The 20,991-nt window shown below is 45.5% G+C and overlaps 1 protein-coding gene across 1 annotated transcript in view; it reads left to right on the top strand.

Moving 5' to 3' along the window:
• Window positions 1–20,783, top strand: part of VAT1L (vesicle amine transport 1 like) — a 152,792-nt gene extending 132,009 nt beyond the window's left edge. Inside the window, exons 8-9 of the mRNA XM_080936675.1 lie at window positions 18,903–18,986; window positions 20,647–20,783. Coding sequence (XP_080792801.1) covers window positions 18,903–18,986; window positions 20,647–20,745 — 183 coding nt within the window. The 3' untranslated portion in view covers window positions 20,746–20,783. The remainder of the gene's footprint in view (window positions 1–18,902; window positions 18,987–20,646) is intronic.
• The last annotated feature ends 208 nt before the right edge of the window (window positions 20,784–20,991 follow it).

Raw genomic sequence — 20,991 nt, forward strand, 5'->3', positions numbered from 1 at the left:
CAGTCAGGGGCGCCTCTCCAGCATCCCTCACTTCCTGTCCTCACTGATCTCCCGCATTTCTCCACCTGCCAATGTAGCCCTCAGAAAAGTCTTCCTGAGACCCTCACGGCTCCTCACTACTGCTCACAGAGCCACCCCTGCGTAGTTCAACAGTGTCCCCAGGAAGCATGGTGCCACCCCCTCTCTCATTTCCCTGACTGAGTCACCTATTCTCTTCAGGACTCTGGTCTGACGGTACCGGAAACGCCTCTCCACTCCTGAAAGCCCAACACGTACACCACTTTTCTCCAAATTGAGTCATTTCCTCCCCTGGGCCCCCATGCCTCTTTATTCATTCTGAGAACATAGCATTTATCACACCATGGGAATTATTGACTGTCTCCTTGGTCCCCTTCCTCCTCTCCCAGCCTATGGGCTTTTCCAGGGTATTGCAAGAATTCATCTGTGCCTGCTGCCTGGCTGAGACCTGGTTGAAGTTTGTACCTTGGCAAAGGTGGACTGGTTGGTGGGAAAGGTGTATCTATCTCTGCGTAGATGGGAAGAACTCATCACTAAGCCTCGAATGAGAAAGGAGCCCGAACCGTTTATAACATTATCATCACAATCTGACAGTGTGGGTGAAAACCTGGGTACTCAATTCCTTGTTGTAGTAGTTGCTGGGGAAGAAAAGCCAAAGCTCACATTTCATAAGCCCTCTGGAATGTTCAAAACATATTCAAAAGCCTCAGCAATGCGTTATTGATACCCTTGTTCCCACAGTGACTATCATTTATGCATCCTTCCTTTACAGTCTCTAGTATTTAAGATAAATCTCAGGTATTGATGTTACCTCAGATGCACATATTTATCACCATCATTATCACGTGTGTATAAAAGAGAAAAAAGAGAGAAAGAGGGAGGAAGAGAGAAAAGGAGAGGGAGGGAAAGAGAGGAAGAGAGAATGTAAAAAAAAAAAACTAAAAATAAAGAAAATAAAAGAGAGAATATGTGTGTGTGTCCACAATACGTATGTTGAGCTCAGAACACAACTCCTCCCACCATGAGTCAAATTTGGGGAAATGAATTTGGGTAACTGAATTTGGGTCTCCAGGCCTGTGCAACAAGCACTTTTACCCACTAAGCCTTCTTACTGGGCCCCAAATGTACATATTTTATCAATGATCTAGGATGAACTCCCAGCTCTTCTCTCTACTAGTCAACACCCATAGGCAGATCCACCTCCTTGTCTCCCATTTTCTATGTATGCAAAGTAAGAAGAGCTTTGCCCCTTCATTCACTGGGGCTTTGCTCCCTCATTCACTGGGTTCTAATGTGCAGCAAATGCACTGTTTTGTGGCAAACTCTTGACTCTTACAGATTGCTCCTTTAGCTCTAACTGGCTGGCATACATGAACTCTACATCACTGGCTTCTGAATTCACAGCAAATCCCAAACACTGGACACATGAACCCATAAGGCTGTACCAACGGGTCATCACATCTGGCAGCAGAACCAGGGACAAGCTGAGACTGGAAAAGCAGTGACCTCAGGGACCTAGCAGGAGGCTGGAGAAGAGAGAAGCAGACCATAAGTGAAACAGAGCCTTCTGATTGGCTGCAGCAGGGTGTGGTCCTATGAGAAGGCATCCCATGCTGGGGCACTCTAGCAAGGACTTGGCATAGAAGGCTGTGGACTATCACTTGTAGAAGACATGAAGCAGGCTCTCTGCATATGTAGAGGTTGCCCACACATCTCAAAGAAGGACTCTAGGCTGTCCACCCCACAAGATTTCTCTAGACCCTGTCCCTTAAGTAGACTTTTTAAAACAGAGGGATTTAAATGAGGAAAATGAAAATTAGCTATAATCTAGTAAGTTTTCTAGTGGATATAACTTTTTAAAAGGTATATCTATATCCTTTGCATATCGTTATAGCCAAATGTAACTATTCTGGTTGGGTTGCCTTTTTTAATTTTTACTTGGCAGAACACTGTTTTGTGTTTCTTTAAGTTTTCATCACTTAAAGAATGTATATGTATATATGCATATATGTATATATACACATATGTGCACTTGCACAACACACACGAAGGCATGTGCATACCACTTTGCATATGGAGGTCACAGGACAACTCTCAAAAGTCAGTTCCCTTCTTCTACGTGTAGGTATCAGGAACTGAACTTAGGCCATGGATCTTGGCAGCAAGCACCTCTGCCTGCTGAGCCATCTTCCCAGCCCTGTTTTATGTTTCCTAGTTCAAGGATGTGTATTCCTACAAGCCTTTGGCTCACACTGGCTCTTATTTCCTCCCAAAGAATGAGTAAGGCCCACCTGATACATTCCCACCATATGCCTCTGTTTCTGTATTTTAACACGTAAGGTCAGTCTCATCATAATTATCTGGGCTATGGGCTGTTCTACTAACCCTGTGATTCTAAATCATGATACTCATCCTTAAATCCCTCTCTCCCATCACCATTCCTATCATCCTGTCCAAACATAGGCAGGTGAAGCTCTGAAGGGTCTTCTGGGGGACCACACAGAGATGGTGAGTAAGTTTAATTAACAGTACAATGTCCTGAAGGGCTCTTTATGCACTGAGAAGAGATCTAGTTATCTGATGCTTGCACAGAACAGTCTGAGATCCAGTTCCTCCTCTGCTCTGCTGGCCTAGAATGGAAGGACTTGTCACTGTTGCTCTCTGCTGATGTTCAATATGGTGTGATGTTTGGACCAAGCAGGAACAAGGTTTTTATCACCTCACTCTCTGGGGATCTTAGCCAAGCCAGAGACTTCTCTCTCTTGTTCTTTCCATGAATCAGCAGAGCACAGCTCATGATGAGCAGGCACTGTTTGTTAAATGGAGCCCTGTATGGATTCAGAACTTCTAGAATTTCAGAGCCTTGGGGACATGCAGGTGACATCAAGGGCAGTGTGATGGTTAGTATTAACTGTCAACAGAATCTAGGCTCTGGCTGTTGGAGATTATCTTGATGTTAACTGAAGTGGTAGGCCTGCCCACTGTGGGTGGTGCAATTCCCTTGGCCAGAGTCCTGCACTAAATAAATGAAGATAGGGAACTGAATGGTGGCATGTATTCACACTCTCTGCTTTCTGTTTGTGGATACAATATGACCTGCTACTCAAAGCTTCTGCTACCTTTTCTTTCCTATCATGATGGACTGTGCCCTTGAACTCTGAGCCAAAAGAAACCCTGTATTCCTTAAGTTGCTTCTGTCTTGAGTATTTTATCACAGCAGCAGAAAAAAAAGGAGCTGAAGCAACTAGTTTACCACTCTTCCAACCACCAGGAGTGATTAAGACTGTCTTTGATCTAAATTTAAAAAAAAAGCATTCTAACCAATGAGCATATGAAGTCAAAACCAAAACCATGTTCTTCTGTTACTGAGCATCTCCCAACCCATGTACCATACTGTCTAGTACCAGGGACAAGAGAGAACCAAATCTCTGATAGGCAAGACCCTGTCCAAGTTGTTAGATGGGATTAAGATGAGGCGAGGTGTTGTTTTGATAAACAGGTCCACTAATCAATGCAATAGGGGCAATGCATTCCCATGATGCTCTCATTCTTGACTGGAGAGGACTGTGCAGAGTAGTAGCATCCAGGAAAGCCCAGAAACATACTTGTCACTCGAGAGGATTGCCTACAAGTCTGCAGCAGAACCAAATTACTGTCCTGTGAAGTACAGGACCATCCCCACAGCGAAGAATCATCTGACCCTAAATGCTATTGATTGAACAATCTCTCTGCAGAGAACAAAACAAAAGCAATGACCTTGGAAAAGGCAGTGCAGGGGAAATGGTACATCAATACTCATGTGCTGCAGCCCCCAGCATCCTTCAGCCTTCGGTCCTCTTCCCCATCATCCCCAGAGGTCTGCTACTCTAATGTTGCAACAATACTTCCAGCTCTCCATGTACAGAGCTAGCTTTTCCTTGCCCTATCGTTTGACCTTGGGCAAGTCATTAACCTCTATAAATGTCGTTCTCCTTCCAACCCTCTTCCATGAATAACAGAGGCTTCAGAAGAAGAAGAAAAACGGAAGTATTTTTATATAACTCTGAGTGACAGCCTAACAGCCTCCCACCTGCTTCACGGGACTGAGGCAACAAAATGAGAGAATGCATGTGAGGTGCTCTGCTTGATGACAGCACCTGGCAGGCACCTGTCACCTGTCAGCTGCTAGGATGGTACCACGTGATTGTCCTTTGCCACCCCCAGGGACTTACCACCTCTGCCTTGTCCTTTTACACTTACCAAAGTTTGTATTTCAGCTCTTGCCTGTAACCCACCTGGCAGGCCATGACTCACATCGCCCAGCCCTCTCCCCATCCTTCCTCTCTCAGCAGAAGGAGCCAACAGAGCCGCCCCACCATAGGAGAGGGGAGGGACCAGATCGCTGCTGGAGCACTTTGCACTGATTGCTTTGTTCTACACGTTTCTACACAGATTCAGTCATCTGTATCTCTCCTATGTCAACGTAGCTCAATCCCCCTAAGTAATGAAATGTGCCCTCATTCCCTGCAAACCCGCCTTCTGTCTGTAAGCGTAAGGGAAAAGTCACCTGTGCCTACTAAACCATAGCTTCCAGTGTCACTGAGGCTCACTGTCATCTCCTTTAGATTTGACTAACCATTTAAGAACTCCAAGGGCCCTGAAAAATCTTTGGATCCCTTAACAGGATATGTGTATATGTGTATCTATCTGTGTGTTTAGTGTGTGGGTGGTGTTGTATGTTTAGTGTGTGTATGTAGTATGGGGTGTATGTGTGTGTACAGTGTAAGTATAGTGCCTATGAGTATAATGTGTATTAGTGTGTATGTGCATTGTGTAGTGTATGTGTGTGTGTAGTGTGTTTATAGTGTGTGTGCGTGTGCCCAAGTGTGTGTCTGTAGGTAAGAGGTCACTGTGTTGAGTATCTTCTTCACTGCATCCTCCACCTATTTTTTTTTTTTTTTTTTTTTTTTGAGCTCATCAATTTGAATAGATGGCTGGTCAGTACCAAAGGATCCTCCTGTGTCCACTTCTGCAGCAACAGATTTATTAGCACAATTTACTACTGGGGTCAGAGGATTGATCAATCTTCATGCTCACATGACTCACATGGCTAGTTCTTTAAACTTAGCTATCTCCTTGGCCCTGGACTTCTTACAGTGTTGTTTACCTTTTCCACAAATTTTTTTTTTAATAATTCCAGGTGAAAATCCTCAGGCATGGTAGAAAAGACAGTTGTTCATCTCTGAGTAAATAAAACCCACGTGATCTAGCATCATGGTCATTTCCTCCTTAGTAAGGAACTAGATCCTTTCAGGCAAAACAGCATCTCTTTCCTGACTTGGGGATTTTTTTTTCCCTAAACTATCCAAAACAATAATAAGCTTTAAATATAGTTTCTGAGTTCCCCATTATCTTGGGGGACTTTACAAAGGTCAGAAGCTCAGGTAAAATGTCAGAAGCTCGGTTATTGTCTTAACCCTTTATTGTCTAGGTGGGGACAGTGTTTTCTCAGGTTATTTCTGTTCTTCCATTTGTCCTTCCTTTCAACCCAACCCTCAAGTCCCAGAAGTGAGAAATCACTTCCTGTCCATGACTTTCTCGGGTTTTCATCCTTGGCCCATTTCCAGACAAATATTTCCTTTTCTGTGCTCAGCACACTCCCAACGACACAACAAGCCAGAGGTGTGTCTCCTGGTAGGGTGGGCACCTAGCACACACGAGGCTCCTGATCTGACCCCATCACTGCAGTAACAACAGAACTTGGAGAGTGCATATATTGGCATATTGGCGTTTAGGGCTTTCTGAGAGCCTGTGCATCTCCAGAGAGCAAGCCCTTTGTACTCTCTTTGTCTCTCTTTGTATCCCCAACCCCGCCCCCAGCCTCACTCACACACTGAAACCAGCATTCACTGGACGCCGACTTCAATTCTCACCCACCCAAGTCCATTGCTAAGTAAACAAACAGAAAATCTAGACATGCCAGACTCATCTGAAATCTCAGCACTCAGAAACTAGAAGACCAGAAGTTCAAGGTCACCCTTGGAGACCTAGCAAGTTCAAGGCCAGCTCCTGCTAGACTCTGTCCAAAATAATAATAAATAAATGACTAATAAATCAATAATTATCAGGGTCAAGGCACTCAACAGATTTTTCCCTACCTTTTGCTTTCATTTAAAAATTATATATTTTTAAAAGAAACTAGAGCAGAGTATGAAGGCCCAGACTTGCTATGGATTAGGTGGCTCTGCTGCACAGCTGGCTGCCTTTGGCTCTGATTAACTCATTTGAACACTGATATGACCTCATCACCTGTTTGGCCGAGAGAGCCCACACCATCCAAATACTCATAACAAAAGAAAACTGCATCCATGTAGTTCTGACTTGCTCTCTGCTTTTTTCTCCTCCTTACCCTTGGGATGTTCCTGGTATCTTCTGAGCCAGAGCGTGCTACTAATGGCCCCTTAAGAGTTCTCTTGAGGAGGGTGTAGCGATGGCTCAATCAGTAAAGTGCTTGCCACACAAGCCCAGGGAGGACCTAAGTTTTATCTCAGACCCCCATATAAGAAGCCACACATAGTGTTAGACATCTGTAATCCTAGCACCGGGGAGGCTGGAGGATCGATGGATCTGGCTGGCCAGGAATTGATACGGTCTTGGTTCAGTTAGAGACCCTGTCTCAAAATACACAGTAGAGAGTGAGTGAGGAATCATCTGGTCTCCAAATGGACATATGCACACATACACCTACACATAAGCACACAAAACCATATATATATATATATGTGTGTGTGTGTGTGTGTGTGTGTGTGTGTGTGTGTATGTATTTGCTGAAATACAAAATTTGAGGGAGCACTCCCTTGCAGATATTAACCCTGCACTTGCTTGGTTCTGAGATCAAACCCCTCCTCAAACCCCTCCTCAAATGTGGCTCCAGGTCCTGCGTTACCTCAAAGACCCATCTGTAACTTGTTCAAGGAAAAGAGGATCTCCTCATCTTTGCTCTCTTCCTGGTGGGTGAGTCTGTGAGTCTTTTTTCCAGTCTCTCCCATAAGACCTTGGGAGTAAGAACTGGAGAGACAACTCAGCAGTTAAGAGCACTGACCACCCTTGCCAAGAACCCAAATTTGGTTCTCGGTATCCATATCCTATGGCTCATAACTGGCTGTAACTCCAGCTCTTGTGGATCTGATATACCCTCTTCTAGACTCCACAGGTACTTACAATGGCATACACACACACACACACACACACACACACACACACACACACACTAAAATAGTTTGTATTTTGAACTTGGGCCTCAAATCTCTTTCATATCTGAAAGCAGGAAATGGTTTCCAGAATAACCAAGAAATTGAGATCCTATTGTGATTATTCTGCTCTTAAATGCCCATTTTTGGTTTTAAGAAATCCTTGGTCCCTCTCAGAGATGGGCATGGTTAGTGTCATGTTCTACAGGTGACCTTGCTGGTGTGTCTTTATTATTACGGTATTTCTCAATTCTTCATTTTCAAATCGCTTAATCTATCATCTAATAGGCATGATGATTCATAGAATTATCCATCTTTATTTCTTTTCCTATCCTAGGTGGACAGTCCTTATTACTATTCATAACACAAGCTCGGTGCCATGGTTAGTAAGTGGTGTCATTTGTGCCTTAATGGCTTTGTGCCTTTCACACCGTTCAAAAGAAAATTGAATATTATAAAGCAGTAAATGAAAGCCCCAAACAAAAGCAGAGCTTTCTATAACCTTCCTTGCCCATGTACGAAAGAATGAGCTGTTCAAGTAGCGGAGTGGGATGCAGGGATGCTCCTTTTGTGTGATGTGTGCACTTTTTCATGCCCGCTGCTGCGATAAAATACTCGACCAAATAAAAGCAACTAGGGGAGAAAGGGATGCTTTCGGCTTACAATTCCAGGTTACAGCCTGCCATGGTGGGGAAGCCAAGGTGTCAGGAACTTCAAAGAGCTGGTCATGGCATAGCTACAGTCAAGGGTGGAGCGAGAAACTCTCCTGTGTGCATGCAGCTTGCTCGTTTTTCACTCAGCTTGATTTTTCTCACTCCTACTGTTCGGTAGCCTCCACGTAGGCAGGTGTGCTTTCTACACTGGGCTGGGGCTTCCCCACATCAACTATCTCAATCAACCAAGACAATTCTCTACCGTCAGGCCCACAGTGAAAGAAAAGAGAACGTTAGGGAAAAGATGATGTCCCTGGTTTCGGCACCAATGTTAGCTAAAAGATGAAGAGAGTGGGGTGGGGAGATATGCTCCAATGGAGGTGAGGCAAGGCATGGTAAGGAAGATGCCATGTTGGGCATCCCTTCCCCCTGTGGGACCAGCCACACGATGGTATAGTACAGAATAGAGTTTATTTGGGGCATGGGGAGGGGAGTTAAGAGAGTAGTAGAGATGGAGAAAGAGAGAAGAGAGGAGTAGAGAAGCAGAGGCCAGCCATGAGCACATGGAGAGAGTGGGGGAAGGGAATGGGGAGAGGAGGGGCAAGTGGGGAGAGCAAGAGAGAACAAGAGGACAAGAGAACAAAAGGGAAAGAGAGAGGAGATGACAAGCTGCCTCCTTTATAGTGCCAGGTAACTGGGGTGGAGCATGTCTGGCTGTTGCCAGGTAACAACAGAATTCCCAATGTAAACACTCCCTGTGGAGACTCTCCTCCCAGGAATTCTATATTGTCACACTGTCAAAGCTAGCCATCCTAAGACCCCAGAAAGCCCCAACACACCTTTCCAGCATCTAAGTTCATGCTAACTGTTCTTTAGTCCCCAGGGCCGCTGATGACTCAGGGCTGGGGGTGGAGGACCTTTTTCCACCTTCTCCTATTGGTTGGAATCACCCTCTCCTCCTTCACTACAAATAAACTCCATTCATTCTTTAAACCCCAGTTCAGTGATTTCTTCCTCATACTCCTCCCTGGTCCTCCAACCAGGTCAAATCCCCCATCCACACTGCCTTCACACCCATGAGCCACAAATGGCAGTGTCGTGGCTAGGCTTGTGTTTCTGCATGACTCTAAGAGCCCGTCACAGGCAGGGACTCTCGTAGGCACCAAGTGCCTATTACAGTCCTCCCTGAGCCGAGTCTGTACTGTACATTCCACACATTTTGTTTCTCCCAGGGTGGCCTCAGATTCATAACAATCCTCTCGAACAATAATCCAGCCTCAGTAAAACTGATGAAGGTTTTAAATGTTCTGATCTGTATGTCCTAGATGCAGCAGGTTAGCCCACGGGTTCGAAGACTTTGAAGGAGGGGAGTGACCACTGAGGTATTTATTTCAGAGTTAAGGAACCCAGAAAAGTAGTTGAGATGCCTAGAAACCAGCAAGAGCAGAAAGGGCTTGTCCATTCCAGGCTTTGAGGTGCCCAAGAAAGAATCATTAGCATTTCTGGACTTGTTAGGCTCAGAGCCTGATCCCTGATAGATCCCGTAAGCTATGTTTGTCCATCTTAATAAGCCGATTAAAAAAAAATAAGAGGCAAGGCTGGAAGATGGGGATTTATTCAATGTGGGCACTCTGGGGAAGAGAACAAAGAGATACAACAGTAACCCAACCCCTCAGTCTCAGAGCCAAAGAGAAGGGCACAGATATCTCTGTAAATGATCTTGATGCTTGCCTGGACAGTCAAGCTACCAGATACCAGAGAGGAAGCCATACAAACAGACCTAGCTCCTGCCAGAAATCTGCTGCCCCAGGGCAGAGATACCTGAGGGGAAGCCTCCTCAGCCCCCGCTACCCCTCTTGTCTTCTGTTCTGCCCGAGTCTATTGTGGCTGAGGAATGAGCAAAGAGCCTAGAGAATGGGCCCAGTATCTTAAGAGTAAAGAGAACAGCAAGGGTGCCATTCGTGAGTCAGCTAGCCGTCTGGAAACTTCATCTCTCCTAGTTATGGCATAGCTGGAAATAAACAGGGTAGGCTGTAATTGCTCCACAGTTCTTCTCCTCCTACATGCTGTGAGCCAATTAAGTTTCCCTGTGGGTCATGCCCTGACTGTTAAATACAATGGACCTCACGCCGAGCATGAACCAATGGCACCAGACAAACTACTGCCAGGTTTCTGTGCTGAGGTTACCCAAACAAACCATGAACCCTGTGAAAGGCTACCTGCACACAACAAAGGTGTTTTAAATAAATTATTCTGAGAACCTCTATTAGGAGACAGCAACCTGGGGGGATCCATCATTAACCTTGGTGCAACCCCTAGGACACTTTGCATGATAGAGGGTAGGTTTGGAGAGAGCAGAAGTCTATTTAGAAGCAAACTGCAAGTGGTGAGAGGCTCAGGATGCCCACTAGGGCTGTTCTCAGTCAGTGTACTCCAGCTTAGCTTTGCTGGTTCTAAACCCTCTGCAACATCAGATCCGGGATGCAAGGAAGCACCTGTCTGCCATCAGCCTTGCTCCTTCTGAGTTGTTCACCTTCTTACTTAATCTCTCTCCTCTTCCTAGTCCTGGATCTCAGATCCTGGGGCCAGCTTGGGAATCCACAGGATCCACATTTTAGGGCTGGACGTGGAAGAGAAAATAGCTGTCCAGCCCATTGCATTGCTCCACGATGAAGGTCAAAGGTGACAACTGGGAGCCCTCAGAGAGATGTTATCATCATTATCCCTGGGGTGATGTCACATGGTTTATCACCCGTTCTGACTTGTTCGTGTATTAGAGCACCATCATGAGCTATCTTTAGCTCCTGGTGCCCTCAGTCCCCATGGTCAGTTACCAGGTCCTGTCAGTCACACTGCATGATCAGAGTATGTGACACACTACATGGTGTCAGAGCCATGTCTGTCACATGTGCAGAGCCAGAGGCATCCAGCTCATGGGTGGCCACTTTTCTCACACCCTCAAGTCCCAGCTGAGCCACTAGGACGGGTAGAAAAGTCTAGGTGGGGGTTAGGGGTGGGGGTGGGGGAGTGTAACCTCTCTCTGGACATCAGACAGAACACAGCTGGAGTCCACCTTTTATGAGGGGGGAGGGGCAGCCCATAAAGTAATAAACCATCTGAGCCAGAAAGGTAGTTTGGTGAATAAAGGTACTTGCTACCAAGCTTCGCCACCTGAGTTCTATCCCTGGAAGCCACATAGTGTTAAGAAGAAAACAGGTTATCCTCTGACCTCTGTGTTTGCACCATGACGCACATGCACACACACACATACGTACACACACACACACACACACACACACACACAAATGTAATGAAAGAAAAGAGAAAGGAATTACTTATCCTGGGCTCTGTGGGAGAACTTGGTTATCTTTCAGAATTCCAGTAAAGGATTCTGAGACCTCAGGTTTCCTCCTAAAGTAACTTTGGGTAGAGAACATCTTCCTGAGCCGGAGCAGACACCACATGGAATTAGTTTGGGCCAGCTACTATGCCAAATTCCTTGTAGACCACTTTTGGCACTCTTACAAGAGTGGTTCCGTAAGGTGGCCCTGACCTTGTGATGGACAGAGTAAGCTCCCTCCAAAGACATGTCATCCACAGAACCTGCAGTCCTGTGATCTCACAAAGCCAAGGGAATCTCGCAGATGAAACTAATTTAAGGATCTTGAGATGGGTGGGTTATCCTGGATTATCTCTTGGGCTTTGAATAACCATGAGTGTTCTTTTGGCAAGAGTGAAGCAAGAGCACCATAGCTGAAGAGATGAGAAAATTTTACTCCCTGGCTTTGAAGATGGTGGGAAGAACATACTGGCAAAGGGACAGAGGTTTCTACAAGCTGAAAAAGTAAAAGAAGTGTGTTTCCCCTTTGAACCTCCAGAGAGAAACCTAGTCTTAACCCTACCTTGATTTTAAACAAGTGTGACCCACATCTGATTCAGGACCCCGGAGTTATAGAAAAATAAATCTGTGCTTCGAGCACTGTGCTATATATAACTTTACATTAGGGAGAGCAAATGTATGCCAAACTTTACCTATACTTCATAGAAGGAATGTGTACCAGGTGATAAAGTCATACAATGACCCAGGAGTACAGATTCCAATTGAGGTCCTGAGGCTTTGCAGGGCAGATGAGATTCTCCTCGGGAATGGCAGATAGTACATAGGGAATGCCAGGGTTGGGGTGACAGGGAACACTGAGGAGGTCTGCTATCCTTTTCTGTCTGACTGATTAAGTAGGTTGCCCCTCTCCTCCGCCATCTTTTCTTCATAACCAAACATCATTCATTCTCTCCCTTTAGAGTCACATACATTTTTGAGGGGGGGATGTGGACTGTTTCTCTTCATGACTAACCTGTTTAAGAGGGGAACATGAGGTTTCTTCAAAGTGGAGCAGGGGCTGGAGAGATGGCTCAGCAGTTAAAGTCATTTGCTGCTCTTCCAGAGGAGCAGAGTTTCTTCCCCAGTATCCATATAGGGTGGCTGGCTCACAGCCACTTGTAACTCCAGCTCCAGGGGGTCACAGAGCCCTCTTCTGGTCTCCAAGGGCATAGCACTCTCACATGTATTGCACCCAAGAATTTTAAAAGTCCTTTTTTAAAAAGATGGAGCATACCCGTTCTACCTGGACCAAATGAAAGAAGAGAGTAACATGGGTGTTGCTATTTTACATGCAAGGAAGATAAAGCACAGGACACCAAACAGTGTCACCAAGAAGCAGAACTAGCACTGTCTGCTTGGGTCGCCATCCAAGTAAAGCCTCATAAAGGACAGCAGTGTCAGAAAAGACTCCTGTGACTTCAGGATACATACCAAGGAGTTTGACTGACACGACTTGGTTTCCCTGCCTCCCACTGTGTGGAGAAAAAAAGAAAGAAAAAAAAAAAAAAACACTACTGCTGTTGGCTGGTGGGTGTGGCCTCAGAGCCTCCAGAATGCCCAGCCCTGGGAAATCCAGCTGCTAAGACACATCTGGACAGCCTAACAACTAACAGAGGCTGTTTCTCCCACTGGCTATGGGAAGCACAACTCTGATTAGGACCAGACTCCTCCAGGCCACCCGGGAAGCACTGAGTAGGCCACCAGGAGACAGCTACCCAACTCTGGGAAATAGCATAGTCACAGGATGGAAACCCACTGGGGAGAAGCTTAGCCACATAGCATCTCAACCACTCCACATATCCACTCTCCATTTATTTATTAATTCATTCTGCAAGTTATCATATGCTGACCTTCCTTTGCAGGGGGGGGGGGGGGCTTCAGTAGACACCCTCAAGATGCTTGTGAGCCATGTGAGGCCTCTGAGTATTTGGAGAGGGACTAGTCTGACTTGAGATATTCTGTAAACCTACAGTATAGCCCAGATTCCTAAAACACATAGCAAATACACATCATTAACTTAATATCATTTTGAGTATATTGAAATGAGAGAGCTTCAAATAGTGCCCCAGTGGTAGTCTGTCACTGCAACAGATGTCAACCAAAAGCAAATTTAGGAGAGAAGAGGGTTTGTTTCCATTCACAAGTCACAATCCATCATTGAGAGAGGTTGGTACAGGAACTTGAAGTAGTAGCCATGGAGGAACAGTGTGTGGTGGTCAACTCATAGACCTACACATTCCTAGCTCTCATATACAAGTCAGGACCACTTTCCTAGGGAATGGTGCCACCCACAGTGGTCTGGACCCTTTTATATATAACGGGACAAGCCCAGACAGACCTACCCACAGGCAAATCAATCCATTCTAGGCAACCCATCCACTTAGACTCCTTTCTCACATGATTCCAGGATGTTGACGGTGAAAGCTAAGTAAGACAGACATATTTGGTAAAATACATTATAAAGGGGCTGGAGAGTTGACTCAGCAGTTAAGAGCACTGACTGCTCTTCCAGAGGTTCCAAGTTCAATTCCCAGCAACCACATGGTGGCTCACAACCATCTGTAATGGGATCAGATGCCCTCTTCTAGTGTTTCTAGTAGTTCAGCTACTGTGTACTCATATAAATGAAATAAATTTTAAAAAATACATTATTAAATCAATTTCAATAGCTGATTTTAAACGTGTCTTTTACTGTGCCTAACTAGAAACCATTTGGTGGTAGCCATAGCTTGCTTTCGTTTTGTATTTGACTGCACTGTTCTGTAGCCTTATGGTATGAAGGCTGATGTACAGGTTCCACGTCCAGGGATGGTATTGCCGTTACTGCCCAGCCTGGCATGCTAGGATCCCTCAGATTGTCGAGGTCAAGCACAGGGTGCACAGAACAAGTTCCTGGAAGAGCTTGCAGCTGAGCTGTCAGCTGAGGTAGTGACAGGACCGGGGAGCTCTGGGAAGTCACCTGGAGTGTGCAGAAGCCCAGCAAACAGGCTACCAAGCTTCAGGCATATCTTAAGTTGTAAGGTAAAAGATGCAAGGATGGAGGAGGATTTGGGCTGCTAGGATAACAGACATCACTCCTAGGCATCTATCAAGAGCAGAGGGGTCCACTCAACAGGCCACCAGGGAAGCTCTGCAATGTTCCAGTAGTGGCATTCAGAAAGGGACACTATAATGTAAATGAATCTTCCTTAAGCCAGTGTCTAAGTATTATAATTTTAGTCTTTAGGCACTGTTCACAACTCTCAATGAAATATTTTACACTTTTTCGTTTTTTTTTTTTTTTAATTTATAGGTTTTATTGTTTTAAGTGTGTATGTGTGTATGTGCATATGTGCACATACATATATGCATATGTAGTGTGTGTGCTGATATCCATGGAGTCCAGAAGAGAGCACTGAGTCCCCCCGGTGATGGAGTTATGGGCAGCTGTGAGCCACCCAATACCCAGTAAGGGTGCTAGGAACTAAACTCTAGTCCATTGTAAAAGCATCATGTGCTTAACCACTGAGCAGTCCCTCCAGCCTCTATTTTCACTCTCCAGTGGCCTCATGACTATTAAATCTTTGAAGTCTGATGTGAATTTTACAGTGACTTTATGTGGCCTTTAGTATGACATTCAAGGGCATGTTGTCACAGGTAATCTGTAGGTACTGGGTTAGGTGAGGCAAGCCTCCAGGACTCTCTTTTTAATGCAATGTTGGATCCAAACAGAAAGGGACATTAAGGAGAGTCTTTCTGGGGACTACCCCAGAAAGCTGGGGGAGACAAATCTCCCCAGCTGCTATCAAACATCTGGAGAACATCACCTATTGTGGGACCTTTATAAGCTGATTAAATTTGTAGCCAAGACTGTGATCAGCCTTGACCATGCAGGAGTGTCGGCACACTCCTGGGGTCTGGTCAGCACAGTCCATAATGGGTTTTGCCTAGAGTCTCAAGATGAAGCAACTGGTACTCGGCCTCCTATTTGGCTCTCCCTTTTAAGTGACAGCCAGAAGCAAACCTCTCAGAGGCTTCCTCCTCATGTTTCTTCCTAGACTGTGAAAGGCAGATGCAAGCATTCCCTCATGAAGCTCAGTGTGTAGATGAAATAGCTCCGTGCGTGCAAAATGCTGCATACTGTGCCTGATAAAGAATTGATCAAAAGTAGCAGTCTTCTTCCTTCTAAGCCTCTGCCGGTGGGGCTCCTGCTGAACTCCAGGAGCTTCCTTAAAAGAGCGTGGAGAGTCTAACAGCAGGACTGGGGTGGGGGTAATTAAATGACCTCTGGAGATTACTCCTGGCCCTTTATCCATCTTCTGCAGTCAGAACTTCAAGGCGACATTTCAGTCATAGAAAAAAAATTTCCAAAACTATGCAGATTAAAGGCAACCCTACAGGGGGGCTTCTCCTAACCCCTTAAGCATCATGATTCCGTTCAACTAGTGAGAAAACAGCTCTTTGCTTTTTTTTCCCCTGGACTCCAGCTTAGTACAGAAGCAGCTTAAAGTATGCCTAACTATCTCCTGTCATCATGGTTGGTCCAGATGCTGGCTGAGACAGGAGGATTACAAACGCATTGTCTAGCTGGATTACAGACTGAGTTCCAGGCTACCCTGGGAAAACTTAATTGAACCCTGTCTTAAAATAAAAAAGTAAAAAGTAGGCTAGGGCGCGGTTCAGTAGTCACGCATTTGCCTAGAATACAGCAGGGAAGGACTAGGGACATGGCTCAGTGGTAGACCAGTTGCCTACAATCTGTCAGTAAGAGGCTAGGGGTCAGATCAGCAGTAGAGTACCCAGATAGAAACCATCAGGAAATGTCTAAGAACATGGCCCAGTAGTGCCGTGCTTAGAACTCACCAGTATAGCGCTTGCCTAGAATATGACAGTGGGGCAGGGATGGGCGGGATGGTCAAGTGTCTTGCCAGAATCCATCATGAATGGGCTAAGGGTGTGACTCGGTTGTAGAGCATTCAGCTGGTGTTTAGGAGGTACCCAAGTTTCCTGATACCCAAAGGGAGTACTGTGAGAGTCCTTCTACTTCTGAGAACCAAGTGAAACAGTCTGCTCTCAATAGAATTGAGGGAGAATTGGGGATTTGAACCACCCTGTAGCCATATCGTCTTTGAATGGATTACTTATGTGCTTTAGCTTCAGGGCACTATATGAACCTTGCAAGCTAAGCATTATATATACAAAGTAGGAGTCTGTTAAGTATTTATTACCTCATTTACCCCATCCTCCAAAACCCTAGTGAACTGTGAAAGCATTTGTGATTTCATAAGCTCAGAATGGGGTACCAGGAGCCAGGTGTGATTTAGCTGGGTTCTTTGGCTCCCACAAGGCTACAGTCAAGATGTCGGCCGAAACATGATCTCATTTCAAGGTTTGACTAGACAGGCATTTACCTCTATGTTCTTTGGGGATTGTTGGCAAGATTCTGTTCCTTGGAGAGGCTGAGGGACTCAGTTCCTTCCTGGTTGTTGGGTGGTCTCTGCCAAGTAGGGATTCCACAGGGCAGCCCCGATTCCTGTAGCATGCATGCCTCCCTAGCATCCTTGCAGCGTGCATGCTGTGGCCTTTTGTAACTTCGTCTTAGAGAGTTCATCAGATCTGCTGTGCTCTGCAGGGAAGCAGGTGCCTTAGCTCCAGCCTCCACTCAAGGAGAAAAGAACCCAAGGCTGTGACTCCCACAGGGGCAAAATACTACACTAGGGACCATCTGTCAGGACAGTAAGCACAGTGAGCCCGCCTCGTCTACAGATTCTACATCAGCAGTTTTCAGGAAATGTCGACGAGGAAACACTTGGCGGGCGCGGGGTGGGGGGGGCAGGGGAGCTGGGGGTGGGGATTGCATGAACATGAAGGCTTTGATTTGCTATCGTAGTTCTCTCTATGGTGGAAGAGCATATCATGTGGTATTTGATGGACCAAATAATCTGGAAATGCATGGGGAGAAATGTATGTAGGTTCTATGCAGACACATACTACAAGGCTTTATACAAGAGCACCCACCCGTGTGGGACTCCATGGAGAGCTTCAGAATCAACCTGCCACAGATGCCCAGAGGGCAGCCAGGGCACTGGTTTTTATGACCAAGTGTGAAAATACTTCAGAAGTAACCACGTAAATGGTAGGACTCAACTGGTTTATCAGACTAAAAAACAGGTTGTTCCTCACCACAAAGAGACCAAAAAAAAAAAAAAAAAAAAAAAAAAAAAAAAAAAAAAACTGCATTGGGAAGAACGATTAAATTTATATTAAGTGTTGATTTGATAGCACATGACTACATAATATTATTTGGATGGCAGAGTCAAAACGCCCTCCTCTCCTCCTCCTAACTTTCAAGGCACACCTGCAAGCCTTCCTCGCTTTAGAAATGCCTCCATTTTTATAGACATGTAAATAAGAGTAGTCCTTTCCGTTCTCTCCTTCAGCAAGATTCCGAAAGCATTCGATCCTGCCGAGTCTCCTTGATAATTGGTGACATATATCTTTCTTTTCCTTAACAGTGGAAAAAGTCATTGTTTACCTACCCATCCCTTTACTGTGACACATAGCTGTTCCAGTGTTTGCCACTAAAAGCGCAAAGTCATTATCTTTTATGTTTTTCTACCATAAATGGAATTGTGTTTCTAAAGTCCCAGAAAAGCAATTTGAACACAAACATTTTAATGGTTCTGTGAGTTTGAATCCAAATGAATAGAAGCCTTTGATTTCCAAATAAGCAAACATTTTTCCATCAGCCACAGGCTGAATTCCCTACACGCAGTTGACTATGTCTGACATTTTGTGTTGTTGTTGTTGTTGTTAATGACAGAGTATCTAGCCTTGAAGCTGAAGGAACAAGAATATTTTAAATTGTGAGACTTTACAAAAAATATCTAGACTCAACCTATTATGAGTTGTAATAAATTGACTTTTGTGAGGCCAGAGATGTGACCTCCCTGTTTAGATTTCAGGCGAAGTTCAGTATCTTCTCTATTAATCCCGACAGCGCCCCCTGCAGCTCACGCTCTGCACAGCAGCAGAAGGAAAGGCCCAGAGCATATGGGCTTTCCTGTCCCAAAAGATCCCCGTTCCCCACCTTCGTCCCCCTCCCGCCCCGCGGTGACATCATGAGTCATATAGGCGCCTGGACACGGGAAAGGAAACCACAGATCCTCGTGTCTAAGGAGGATGCTCCTCTGAAGAGAGTGCCTGCCAGGTGAAAGCAGTTTCATCCCAGCAAGTAAAAAGCATGGGGATTTCGCAAATACATTTTAGCCCTGGTAACCAGTTGATTTAGCCAAATTATAAAGCAGTGTTATGTAACATTTGAGTAGGCAAATCTCAAATGACCCTCATAAATACTCTTCTTGTTTAACATTCTGTCAGACCATTCTGACTTCTAAAATAGATGCATATTTATCCTCTCATTGTGAAAACTGTAGCCATTATTTTTCAGACCCAGAAGACTTACAGGACAGGTCAGCGTCTGTGACTGACAGGAGGTGATTGAATAAATTTGCGCCACAAAAAGGATGCTGGCTGAACCACTAGTTGAGCTGCAGCGCCCTCTGGTGGAGATCTAGTGGATAAACTTCTTCAGGCACATTTTCCAGGAGTTTGATCTCACTAAAGTCTCACCTTCTGTCCCAGGTAAAGGAAGCCATGCAGCGCATTCACGACCGAGGGAACATCGGGAAGTTGATTCTGGATGTGGAAAAGACCCCAACCCCGCTGGTAAGTGGAATATTGAGGAAGCTACCCAGCTCAACACCGAAGGCATGATGAATCGTCAGGAGTAGGTCACAGACGGTGCCCAAGGAAATACAGGCCGCTTACAAACTTTCAAAGACCACATGACTCCAGAATGAGGGATCGGCCATGGATTAATGAAAGTAGAGATGGAAAAATGAAAGTGTTTGAGAAAGACGGGAAAAATTGATGGGTGGGGACGGACAGAAAATGGATAGAAAAAATAAGTTTACAGCTGCTATCTCTAGGCACCAACGAAAAGGCTTCCTAATTAATTTTAAACAACGTACATGCATGGGCCCGACAGAATGGTGCCCACTGCCTCCAGGATGCTCCTTGGTACTCCTCTTGAATTCATCGGAAGAAAACCCTAATATCCAGGAGACTCCCAAGAATACAGAACATCAGATTTACCTGTTCCCAAACGAGCTGATGTGGAGGAGAGACGGCATGCGATGTAGCCCTTAGTCCACAGTCTCTGACTGCTTGCATCCAAAGCCTAGTACTCAGTCCCATTTGCAACCCGGGGAAGTTGCTTTTGCCCACCACCTCTGATCTTGTTTGTAAGCTAGAGGTTGACGGGTTCTTCTCAGTCAGTGAGAAAGGCAGTCACTGTGTGTGACTGGCCATCCTAAGTTCTGGGTAAGCTAAACAAAGAAAGTATGGAGGTCTGAGCAGCAGTACCTGTCATTTTCAAGACATATAAGTCAAATAAGTAGGACGATCCATGGCTCTCGACCCAAGTGTATATTTTCAGAAACAGAACCTTGTCCTCTGTAACTCAGATGTAATGGCCATTTCACTCCATACAGTTAAAGGGAGGGGCATTCTGTGCCACTTAAGCTGCTGATAACAACATGGACGTAATTTTTAAAATATAAAGCCACAGGGCTATGGGGGGGGTTCGATAACATGGGATTAGGGAGCAAGGACTAAGGTCCAAGGACCCCAATGCGAATACACTGTGATCTACGTAAATAGGTCACTTTCGTCCCATGCATAGAAGGTGCTAGAGCTGCCCTGGACAACTATTGCATCTAAACAAAATATCTGTCACTGGATTTCCATGCAAAGGCCCTGCCTGTCTCCACAGACCTATGATACTCTGCTGGTCCTTGGTCTAAGGTTAGGTCTACTTGCCAAGGATCATAATCCATCACATTAAGGCCAAAAGATGCTCCCATTCAGGACAAGAGCTCAGCTCTCCCCCTGTTGAGGCACTGTTCTTGTTTTCTGGGAATGTTTTTATCCTGACACCCAAAGGAAGAAAGAGACAGTGAAGAATGGGTATTTGAAGTATCAGTGGTAGGGAAGATGCCTCGTTCCTTCTAGATGGAAGACTAGAATTGAAGGAAAGACAATATGAAGCCAAGCTGAATCCAGAACATCATGAGAGTCAGGATGGACCCAAGGAGGTCATCTCTAGAGCTATTAAGTGATCTTAAAGACAGCAGCAGGGTCTTAGCAGGTACTAGTAAAAGGTACAGAACGGGGTTGTCAGAGGGACTTCTTCCTATAGGAATGGCCAGTCTGAAAGAAGTCCATCCCACGATACCTCAGTTCATCCCATGATGCTTTACCCAATGCTCAGAGATAGTGAGGGAGTGGGTATATGACTTCTATCATGACCTCTGTTGAATTGCAGATGGCCAATGACAGCACGGAGACCAGCGAGGCAGGGGAGGAAGAAGAGGATCATGAAGGGGACAGCGAGAACAAAGAGAGGATGCCCTTCATCCAGTAAGCCAGACCTCGCATCCGAGAAGGTGGAGGATGGCTGGGAAGAAGAGGACCGCCAGGAGAACTCTTCCGTGCCCCAGTGAACAAATGCTGTAGTCCAGTGTGTGCCGTGTTTGTCCGCAGTCAGCCAAGCTAAGAAGCTGTTGATCGCTGTTGTGTTTGGAATTAAGTGCCAATCCCATTTCATGCAGTATTGTGTCCCTTTCTGGTCTGTGTGTCATGCTCTGCCCTCTCCCTTGAAGCAAACCCA

The sequence above is a fragment of the Micromys minutus genome, assembly GCF_963924665.1.
Source record: "Micromys minutus genome assembly, chromosome: 24".
Taxonomy (NCBI): domain Eukaryota; kingdom Metazoa; phylum Chordata; class Mammalia; order Rodentia; family Muridae; genus Micromys; species Micromys minutus.